The 12169-nt window shown below is 36.9% G+C and overlaps 1 protein-coding gene across 1 annotated transcript; it reads right to left on the bottom strand.

Annotated features, from left to right (window-relative positions):
• Positions 1–4047: 4047 nt before the first annotated feature.
• LOC107831722 (uncharacterized) lies at positions 4048–8139 on the bottom strand. The gene is made up of 2 exons (XM_016659518.2): positions 6635–8139; positions 4048–4271 (listed from the first exon to the last, which is right to left on the bottom strand). The coding sequence occupies exons 1-2, from the start codon at positions 7956–7958 to the stop codon at positions 4252–4254; spliced, it is 1344 nt and encodes a 447-aa protein (XP_016515004.2). The 5' UTR covers positions 7959–8139; the 3' UTR covers positions 4048–4251.
• Positions 8140–12169: the final 4030 nt, after the last annotated feature.

Below are 12169 nucleotides of genomic sequence, written 5' to 3'. Positions count from 1 at the left end.
TTTGAGGATCGTGCTCCAAACTTTGAGGTAGAAGAAGTTATATGCTAAATTCTCCAAGTGTGAGTTTTAGCTTTATCCGATGGCGTTCTTGGGTCATGTAGTATCTAGATCCGAAAAAGACTGAGGCAGTTCAGAGTTTGCCCAGACCGTCTTTTGCTACTGAGATCCGAAGTTTCCTTGAATTGGCCGGGTATTATCACCATTTTGTAGAGGGTTTTTCATCCATAGCAGCCTCATTGACTAGATTGGCGGAAAAAGGTGCCCCATTCAGGTTGTCTGACGAGCATGAGGAGAGCTTTCAGAAGCTCAAGACTGCCTTGACTACAGCTCCAGCTCTGGTTTTGCCTTCGGGATCAGGTTCTTACAGAGTCTATTGTGATGCTTCATTGATTGGCATTGGATGTGTGTTGATGCAGGAGAGGAGAGTTATAGCTTATGCTTCCCATCAGTTGAAGCCCCATGAGAAGAACTACCCAGCACATGATTTGAAGTTGGCATACATTGTTCACGCATTGAAGATTTGGAGGTATTATCTCTACAACATGTCTTGTGAGGAGTTCACAGATCAGAGAAGTCTACAACACTTATTCAAGCGAAAAGATCAGAACTTAAGGTAATAGAGGTTGTTAGAGCCATTAAAAGACTATGATATCACTATTCTTTATCTTCCATGTAAGGCCAATATGGTGGCTGATTCTTTGAGTAGAAAGCCTGATAGCATTGGGAGTCTTGCTTACATTCCAGTTAGGGAGAGACTATTAGCATTGGATGTTCAGACTTTGGTCAATCAATTCATGTTGTTGGATATTTTGGAGCCTAGCCGGGTTCTTTTTTGTGTGGTTACACGGTCTTCCTTTTTTGGGTGAATGAAGGCGCGTCAATATGATGATCCACATTTGCTTGTCCTGAAGGACATGGTGATGCTAAGGAGGTTATTATTTGAGATGACGAGGTATTGAGGATGCAGGGTTTGACCTGTGTTTCAAATGTGGATAGGTTGCGTGAGTTGATTCTTGAGGAGGCCCATAATCGGCAGTACTCCATTCCTCTTGGTGCCGCAAAGATGTATCAGTACATGAGGCAACACTATTGGTGGTAGGGGATGAAGAAAGAAATTGTTGAGTATGTTGCTTGGTGTTTGAACTGTCAGCAAGTGAAGTATGAGCATCAGAGACCTGATGGTTTGCTTTAGAGGCTTGATATTCCGGAGTGTAGGTGGGAGCATATCACTATCGATTTTGTAGTTGGACTTCCACGGACCTTGAGGAGATTTGATGGACTGTAGGTTATTGTGAACAGACTGACCAAGTCTGCACACTTCATTCCAGTCATGACTACATATTCTTCAGAGCAGCTGGTTCGGATTTACATTAGTGAGATTGTTCGCCTTTATGGTATGCCCCATGTCTATTATCTCGGATCGAGGCACACAGTTTATATCATATTTCTAAAGGGCAGTGCAACGAGAGTTAGGCATATGGGTCGAGTTGAATACAACATTTCATCCCAGACAGATGAGCAGTCCGAGCGCACTATTTAGATCTTGGAGGACATGTTGCGTGCCTGTGTTATTGATTCTGGGGTTTCATGGGATCAGTTTCTTCTGTTAGCAGAGTTCACCTACAACAACATCTTTCAGTCGAGTTTCCCGATGGCTCCTTATGAGGCTTTATATGGCAGATGTTGTTCTTTGGTTGGTTGGTTTGAACCTGAGGAGGCTAGGTTGTTGGGCACTGATTTGGTCCGTGATGCCTTGGGAAAGGTAAAGTTGATCCAGGAGCGGCTTAGTACAACACAGTCCATGAAGAAGCGTTATGCTGACAGGAAGGCTCGTGATGTTTCATATATAGTGGTTAAGAAGGTTCTACTTAGAGTTTCACGATGAAGGGCGTGATGAGATTTGGGGAAGAAGGGCAAGTTGAGCCCTCGGTATATTGGTCCTTTTGAGGTGCTTGAGAGAGATGGAGAGGTGGCCTACATACTTGCCTTGCCACCCAGTCTATCGGTCATTCACCCAATATTTCATGTTTCTATGCTCCGGAAGTATGATGATGATCCGACGCATGGTTTGGACTTTAGTACGGTACATATAGATGGGGATTTGACCATGCACATATGGTGGATCATTGCAATCAATTTGATGAGTACCTGCTTGTCATGTTCCATCTACTGTTTTATGTGCATTTATCGCCATTTCAGTCAGAATTTGAAGAATTCAAAGATGAATGAACAAGAAAAGGAAGAAGTCATGATAGAGAAGATTTAGGAAGAAGAAGAAAAAGAAAAAACAAAAGCATGTCACTTAGAATCGCAATGAACCTGACATACCATGTCAAATTCTATCCCTAGGTCCGCCGTTGATGAGCTTCTAGCTTGCATTGGAAAAAAGTTTCAGAGAGAAGGGAACTTCTGTTTAGAGAGAGAAAGAGTACTTCTAATTAATAAAGCAATTAACAAAGGAGACATGTACTCTAATATAACTACCTGACTGACTATTCCCATTTACAATTAATACACGTGAGCTAAAATAAGCAACTCATTCTCTAAAAGTGCCAACTAACTATTCTAGAAGGGTCCAAATTAAATAGCTAGTTGTACAATTGGATCTCACTACTTATTTCTACAGTTTGACTACCAGCATCGTGTGTAACGCCTGAAGAGACTTGAGTTAGTTCTCAAGGTGTACGTCAACTTTGATCTAGAAGAAAACAATGAAAACAGAAAAGTATAACATATCTGGACGATTAATGAACTAGTGGGATCTATGGATAAGTGTAGGAAAGCCAGAGACATGATTTTGGATAAAATAACTTTTTTAACATTAAGTACAACAAATTTTCCTTTTTACCTAATTTATCGGACTATACAGTATCAGTATATTTAGTGTGAGTAAATGATTCGTACTAGTCACTCGAGAGACAAAGTTCACCTAATAATTAAAGGGAAGCATAATTTAAGTAGAAGGCAATAAAACCATCAACATGTCGATAACTTGTAATGTGTTTTAGCTCTTTTCCCTAAACCATTTTTTTCAATTATAATGGTCTTATTTATTGCTTCGTTGATTAATTTAATCTTCGTTAGTTTCTAGCTGTCGGGCTTAGAACAAATTAATTAAACATACGACAAAATTTTAGCTTAATTAAATATATTCAGTTTATGAATTTATCCCAAATCCTGCTAATTTAATATTATTGAAAGAATATATTTTTTTAGAGAGATAAAATGATAATATTATTTTTTTTCGCCTATACTATTTGTTTTTTGGGTGATATGCCAAGGGACTAAGTCATAGTACATATTTTTATAAGTAAATGTAATAATTCGAAGCATGCCCCTAATCAATTAAAAAGGTCCAAATACATTCCGCATTTGCTTCTACTGTTGGTACGAGAGGCAAATTTGGATGATTTAATTGTTCAGGGTATACTTAAGTCGAAAGATAAGGGCGGAGGCTTCTGTGAACCAATAGGTTAACGAAGATTATATATAACCCAAATCCGATAGGTTAGGGAAATTTTGGACCTTTTCAATTAAACATAATATATTAAAGTAGTAAGCTATAACAATGCAATTATATTCCTTGAACAAACTGCATCAACTAGCAAAGCTAAAAGGTGCAATAATTTTACACTAAGATTTGAAGATCATCAGATTAAAGCGCAGATATAATTTAATGAACCATGCATGTTTCAATATAATTAAAATTGTTTCAATATCTAGTGTTTGCACCAAACAAGGATATACAAAACATGTCTTTCATACACATTTTCTCTCCACTTGCCTTAGTTTGTAACTCCAAATGGCAATTTACTCTGTTTATTGTGAATAAAGGATGCATATAAGTAAATTCATGCTCCTTGTTAACTCACCGATATATAAATATCAAATATCCACCTTTCTAAAAATAATAATAGAAGAGTACTATGTGTGACGCATCTTGGCCTTGCACATATTTTAGTCACATAAATTGATTATATATGTGATGCATCTTGGCCTTGCACATATTTTGGTCACATATAACGAGCACAATGACTTACAGAGGCATTCAACAAGTAATTACCACTGAATAAATACTGTAAAGGGAGCTAGAATTCAGTGAAAGTAGAAACGACCCAGTCTAACAAATGGGGAGATTAGGGTAAAGTCAAAAAGAAAATAGATATTTGTTCTTAGGAGTTCATACAATTTTCTGCTTTTCATACATTATGTTAGCCTCCATGGACAATTCTTGGGTTGAACCTTCTGACATCATAAATCATCATTGCCATCTGATCAAAATACACAGTATTAGAATAGCCCAAAATATGATTAAATTAGAATAGCTACTGATGAGAAAGGCCAAATTATAAGCTAAGCAAGAATCGGACAATTTGATTCAGTTGTTTCATAGCATATTTAACTATTCAACAATTACTGACAGCTAGATATTTCAAAAACCTGACAGAAAAATGGAAAAATAATAGTTGCTGATCACCGTAAATGCATCATAAAAAACATCCACACACCGTTAGCACATATAGAGATTTTTTGTCAAGAACAAGTCCTTCATGTTAGTGAAACCCTGGAAGTCATTGATGACGTTGTTCTTCTTATTTAAGCTAGCTGAAAACTCACCTGATGCAGGCCAACTCCATTTACCAGCAAAAGTTGAAAGCCTAAAACAATCTTGCGCTATTTTGATGGTCATTGGAACCGACAAACCAAGACATGTAACTAGTACAAAAACTTCTCATCGCATCTTGGCGGGCCAAAGATCCAATAATAGAAAAAGAACATATCAAAATGAATGTTACTAATTGTCTATAGGCTGCCGCAAACTAACTTCAGGAGCATACCCAGTTTTATTTCCGCATCACAACACTAAGAGTTTCCATGGGGAATTAATAGACAAGAAAATCACTATAAAGTTTAGTTTGTAGACTGAAAGGGCCAAACAGAATGAGAGTCGACAAGCCAACAAGACTACAGCCTTGAAAATCCAACTCTAAAGCATCAGGCTAGACCCCTAAATGCTCGGTACTTAAGGTGGAAAACCAATCCTCCTTGCTCGTTCTTAGGTTTTTTTTTAATCGCCTTATTTCAATCACTGAATTTTGTAATTCATTTTTCTGAAGAGTTGGTTGGGGTGGGGCGATCAGTTAAAACCAAATATCCACCGCTTTGGAGAGAACTGAACTCTTGTACCCGCTAAAAGGAAAAGGAGAAACTGTTCAAGGCATTTTTCACTCGAAAATCCAACTCTAAAGCATCTCCGTAGAAAATAGACTATAAAAGAACAAAGGTTGCACACTGAAGAGAGAAGAATGGATCATGTGCCTGGATTATTCATGACGCGGATAGTAGGTTAAAAAGTAACCGCAACCTATCACTGCCACAGGAAACGGAAAAAGAGAGAAAGTGTAAACCGAGATGATCCAATCGACATATGGTAGAATTTTTCCTTTTCCAAAATCACTTGGAAACTTCTCAAAGTTCAAAGTTTAGATTGTTAAATATCAGAGGGAGGGTTTGCCAGGAAACCCAAGAAAGAAAATCATGAATCCTTAGAAATTCAAAAATTACTTAAATCTGCAAAAGATGAGATATCCGTACAACTTGAAACAGGAATTTCGTTCATGAATCCTTATCTAGTCCTATCTTGCCCTACAATATTCAAAGAATATGCATCTTTCACTTTCAGAGGAGAACGATGAACCGCAGATAGTAGAAAGTAGCTTATGGTTGAATCAAAGTCGAATAAGCTAGAAGCTAACATTTCATCTTGGAACAATGTCCTTTTAGATTATTAGAATGGAAAAAATAGACTCCTAAAGAAATCACAGTTCATTAACAGGAAAGACATCATGGTTCTAAAAGTACATGAATCTAAGAAGAGGCTTACGAAACAGATAGATTTTTGCTGCCAATTAGACAGTTCAATTATCTTTGACTTCACTTGTGGCCAAAAAGTAACAAACAAATGAGCAGTCGGGAACGCTAATGATGATAATGACCACAACAACAAAGATAAATACAGATATATTTCAGACATTTAGAAGCATTACAGATTCTACCTTAGATAATTTAACTTCTAACATCCTAATAGTGATAAACAAGGAGGTCACACCCTCATCGAGGAAAATGAAGATCAAGATTAGGAGTCATACTTAAACCATTAGAGCAAAAAAATCCAATACTAACTGAAAACTTGGTAAGCACCAGGGCAACTGATAATTGAGGAAGAACTAACAATGGACTAGTTCACAGAGAACAAATACCCTCCCCTCTTTGATAAGAATGATCTAAAGGTCATTATAGTTATGGACAGTTTTAGTGGTCTAAAGTTAGCTCTATAGGTGTCACAGTCCTGATTCACTTGAGATTTGACTCATGAGTCAAACTGAGTCATATGTACATACTGATATTTGGTTAAATGAAAACTTTCCTTTTAACCAAAAAAGAAGAATGATCTAGAGGTCACAAGTGTGTTGTCCAGAAAAGGAATGTAAGAATCTGCTTATTTATGTAATTCTAGTCACAAAACAATTAGATGGACTCGTTTAAGTGTTGAAAACACTATTATATATAACAAACAAACTTTAAATGTCGTCGGGCCACCAAGCAATTACAAGTGGAAGGGGGAGAAACTTACATAACTCCTTGCAAGAAAACAGGCATGTATCCATATTTATATTGTGGGATTTGCAGGAAATGGGTTTGGCAATGAATGATACAGTTGAACTCTCTCCAACTGCAGTTGCTTTATCGCATTTCACTTCCAAGTCAAACGTGCATGTACACACATGATTAGTAATTTTAGGACGAAACCTACAAGCGTACGAGATAACCAAAGAAAACCTCAGGCATGAATTACTCTTGCCTATATAAACTAGCTTGCCACAAGAATAGAGATCACGAAGCACATCTTCCTGAACAATGTGAGAGATATCAACCTCCCAGCACCCTCCGATGGGTGGATCATCGGGAAAATGCATAGCATCCACATAATCGAGCTCGACTGCATTATTGTATACCTCTATTTCATGCTCCAAATCACGAATGATCAGAATAGCACGTAGTTCTTCTTTAGGGTACCGTAACATCTGAAATCTGTACAAGTGATTGTCTACAATTACACATCCATTCGACCAACTGGCTTTCAATAGATTACCCGTGCGAGCTGTCAAAGGACTCGGCTCGTCATGATATGTCAAAGGACTCCGCTCGTCATCATGTTCTGATTGGTTTGAGGATTCAGACGTGGGACTCGAATAGTCATCATATGTCAAAGGACTCGGCTCGTCATCAGGCATAGGGACAGAAGAGGTTATGTTTTCTTCGGACATGAAAATTCGGAAAGCGTGCCACTTGTGATCATGCACGCTGTAACCATAAAGATCTGACGAGCAATCACAATAAGACCATTCAACCAACCTTACGTATAGCATCTTCTTGGAGTAGTCAATAATGGTAGTGTGGTTTGAGGGTATTACATGGTTGCTAATAAAAGAGGGATTAGATAGCGAAACCCATCCTCGAGAAAGATTATTGATATCCAGCATCTCGAAGTGTGGTTGCTCATATAACATACCAGTAGAAAGCACATAAAGCAGCCCATTAAGGAAAAACACAAACGGATTGGGCATGGGAGCTTTCAACTTTGGCAAGTCTTCCCACCATACCCTATTGCAAATATCATAAACTTTGACTTCCTGTGAGTGAGCTATGGGATTAAATTGCTCATCATATTTGGGCTCACCAACAAAGTACACATTAAAGCCACCAGCAGTATATCCCAGACTCAACAAAAGACACTGTGGCCATTTGTAGGACACAACATAGTACAGATTGCACTCGTCATAGTCAAAAGCATACACACTGATGTCTTCAAAATTTTCCATAAAAAAAATTACTATGGATGACCAATTCTTGTAATCAACGGGCAATACCTCAAACATCCCATTAGGTGTCTCCATTGTCTTGTTTCCGATTTCCGCTTGCCGGTTGCAGAATTCTTGGATCCGCCGATTTCTGTGAGTGTGAGGCAGCGAGGGTTTGAGCACAATAGTGGTTTGGGGAAAAGCCTGAAGAGTGAAGACTACTTTCGCTAGCCCTTTATTTGCAAATCAATTAAAATTTGGTATTAAAATTTTCTTTTTTGAATTTTGTAGAACCGATTAAAATTTTACCTTAATTAAAACTTTAAAATACACTTCAATTTGTTTAAGGTGTAAAATGTGTAAATGATGACTAAATTCTTTTTGGTTTTGATAGTCTATAGGAAACATAGAATTTTCCTTTCTTTTTAAAATCTTAAATTCTTATGTTTCAAATTAAATTTCAAACTTTTTTTTTTTTATTTTGTATTGTGAAAGAGGCGTGCATGTTTCAAACATACAACAGAATCATAAATAACTGTCCTCTACTTCAAATTGCATGTTTTTTAAGAATTCTGTATGATATAAACTTCACCATGAGTGATATATATTTTAAAAAAAAAAATCTTGATAAATTTAAAAGCTCCCCTAACTAATATGAATTTTTTGCGTGAGAATCCTATAAAATACCCCATCTAGCTATAGCATTCAAATTTGAGATTTAAACATAAATGATTTTTAATCCAAACAAAATAATTATCTTTAGTAGAAAAATCTCTGCTGAAGTATAAGAGTCGCCAATTATGAAAATATTGTACCTCTAAATTTCAGTTTTTTGAGTTAAAGAAAAATTACAGATTCCTTCATCTATTACTTGTTAAGTATACTGTAGTTGTAAAATAATTATGGAGAAGAAAACAACGTATAAACAGAAATGTAGAAGAAGTAGAAATTAACCCGAGCACACTGAATCCATAATGTTTCCTTAAGGAACTTAATCCCCTCCTAGTACCCGAGGTTCTGGAATATTTCCTCCCAAGATAGAACGGATTATACACTGGTGTAGTGGTACTTTAAACCCCAGTGTTTCAACGAACACAAATGGCGGCAGCAAATCACACTTACATTATTTTTTTTGTAAGAAAACAATGTAGAAAGGAAGAGGAGAATTCAGAAATTTCGTAAGGAAAATCTGAGGGAATGGTCTGCTATTTATAGCCAACATGTTGAGTTTAAACGAAGAGGTACAACTCTTCAGAATGTCTGTTATGGCTATTCACGTAAAACGGCCATTACATAAATGGCTATTTACGCAAAATAAAATGGGAAATTAAACGCGGAGGAAGATTAATTTACCGTTACAAAAATCGCTAATTTGGATTAAAATAATACTACGTTAATCTTAATATTAACAAATAAATTTGGTCCAAAAAATTAATCAATCAATCATTTGACCAAATCCGAAGCCGAAGCCGAGTCGAGCCGAGCGAGCGGCGACGACGACGACGCGAGGCTTGCATTCTTCTTAACTCTTTAAGAGCTAGAAGAAGAGCAATTGTATATATACCGATCAAAAGTCTTTTCCTCCTACAATATGGGACAATATCCCTTTGTCAAGGAGGAAAATTCAAATATTTTATTTTTTCCTCCATTTCCCATTCACCCTCTTTTAAGCTAAACCAAGCTTAAAACCCAACAATCCCCCACATGAATGGGGAATGGCTATATCACGAAAATATGCATGAAAACTGTGTGATTCGCAAGCAAGGATTAATAGCATCTCTATAAGTAGGTTTTCCTTTGTACTTTCCGTAGTGAACTTATGTCGGATATACTCTGTCAATCGGTAGATTTGATATCTTTGAACCGTCGAACTTTGGTGTATACCTAGACAACCATAAGTCACACAATCAACCCTTAACCGTCTTTAGTTCTCATTGTTATGTTCTTTTTAGCCATGAACACCACTTGGTTTCATAAGTGCATAGAGAACTGGCCTTACCAAATTCTCCTTGAAGCGGCTAACACTTTACACTTACATAGGTGATTCCTAAACGTTTCATCCCGTAGATACACTATTTGGTATACCCCGTATCAAATTTAGAAACCACTAAAAAACCTTAATGCTTTATCCTTGGTATTGAATATTGTCTTATCACGAGAATGGACCAAAATTTTAGTTGACAATGTTGAACCGTCATTAATGACTTTGTTTGATCTCCTTGAACCTAGATCTTGGGATCTCTAGTCTTCTAGGTAGAGTTACCGCCACAATGACTTGTCATCGCCCATAGTCCCATTCCCCTCTATGATTTCTCAACTACCTCTCTAGTTGGGCCTTTCGTAAGTGGATCCGATATATTATTGCTTGAATTTATGTAGTCAATCGTGATAATTCCTCTAGAGAGTAATTGCCTAACGGTTTTATGTGTTCGTCGTATATGACGAGATTTACCGTTATACATAACGCTCCTAGCCCTTCTAATTGCCGCTTGACTATCGCAATTTATACATTTTGGGGCCAACAGTTTGGGCCAAAATGGATTATCTTCCAAGAAACTTTGGAGCTATTCAGCTTCTTCACCGGCTTTATCTAAGGCTATGAACTCAGCCTCCATTGTAGAGCGGACAATAAACGTTTGTTTGGACGACTTTCAAGATACCCCTCCTCCACCAATAGTGAATACATATCCACCTGTGGACTTAGAATCAGTTGAACCGGTGATCCAATTTGCATCACAGTATCCCTCAAGCACCGCAGAATATTTACTGTAGTGCAAAGCAAAGTCCTGTGTATGTTCTAAATATCCCAAAACTCGTTTCATTGCCATCCAATGAGATTGACCTGGATTACTCGTGTATCGACTCAATTTACTTATAGCACAAGCTATATCTGGTCGTGTACAATTCATGATATACATTAAACATCTAAACACACGAGCATAATCCAATTGTGATATGCTTTGATCTTTGTTCTTTGCTAGTGCAAGTTTCACGTCAATTGGAGTCTTTGCAACTTTAAAATCTAAGTGCTTGAATTTTCCAAGTACTATTTTAATATAATGAGATTATGATAATGACATACCTTGGGAAGTCTTATGGATCTTAATACCCTTAATTAAATCAGTAACTCCCAAGTCCATCATATCAAACTTGCTAGTGAGCATACGCTTAGTCGCATTTATGTTGGCAATGTCATTACTCATTATCAGCATATCATCCACATATAAGTAAACAATGACTATGTGATTTGGAACATTTTTAATATACACATATTTATCGTATTCATTTATCTTAAAATCATTTGACAAAATTGTTTGGTCAAATTTCGCATGCCATTGTTTGGGTGCTTGTTTTAGTCCGTAAAGGGACTTAACAAGTCTACATACCTTCTTTTCTTTACCTGAAATCACAAACCTTTCAGGTTGTTGTATGTAGATTTCTTCCTCCAAATGTCCATTTAATAAGGCTGTCTTAAAGTCCATTTGATGAATTTCAAGACCATAAACTGCAGCTAATGCTACTAACGTTCGTATGGACATAATTCTTGGAACTGTAGAGTATGTATCAAAATAATCAAGACCTTCTCGTTGTCTATACTATTTGACCACAAGTCTTGCCTTATATTTATCAATAGTGCCATCATCTTTTATTTTCCTCTTAAAAATCTATTTAGAACCCAACGGTATATTTCCAGGAGGAAGATCAACCAGTTCTCATGTATGGTTGTTCAATATGGATTCTATTTCACTATTGACTGCTTCTTTCCAAAATAATGATTCCAAAGAAGATATAACTTCTTTAAATATTTGAGACTCATTTTCCAATAAGAAAGTCACAAAATCTGGTCCAAATGAAGTAGACATTCTTTGACATTTACTACGTCTTGGATCCTCGTGATTAGACGTACTTTCTTTTGTTTCTTCCCGAGGTTGTTTAGATCCTTCACCAATCGATTCACATTACTTTTTAAACGGATATATATTTTCGAAGAACTCAGCATTATCTGATTCTATAACCACATTATTATGAATGTCGGGATTTTCTGATTTATGAACCAGAAATCGGTATGCTTTACTATTGGTCGCATATCCTATGAAAAAACAATCAACGGTTTTCGGTCCTATTCTTACCCTTTTGGGTTTAGGAACTTGCACTTTTGCCAAACACCACCAGACTTTAAAATAATTCAAGTTGGGCTTCCTTCCTTTCCATTTTTCATATGGAATGAATTGCGTTTTGCTATGGGGTACTCGATTTAGTATTCGGTTAGCCGTAAGAATGGCTTCCCCCCACAAGTTCCGTGGCAA

This window comes from Nicotiana tabacum, chromosome 24 (genome assembly GCF_000715075.1).
Source record: "Nicotiana tabacum cultivar K326 chromosome 24, ASM71507v2, whole genome shotgun sequence".
Classification (NCBI taxonomy): domain Eukaryota; kingdom Viridiplantae; phylum Streptophyta; class Magnoliopsida; order Solanales; family Solanaceae; genus Nicotiana; species Nicotiana tabacum.
The sequence above is the reverse complement of the archived record's forward strand: the minus strand, read 5'-3'. Positions and strand labels throughout refer to the sequence as shown.

Bases quoted from the DNA above. Each gene is read 5' to 3' on its own strand.
- LOC107831722 (XM_016659518.2), bottom strand. From the start codon at position 7,958: ATGGAGACACCTAATGGGATGTTTGAGGTATTGCCCGTTGATTACAAG. The intron at 4,272-6,634 runs GTAAGTTTCTCC...TATTTTGATCAG, and splicing joins GTTTTCTTGCAAGGAGTTAT to ATGGCAATGATGATTTATGA.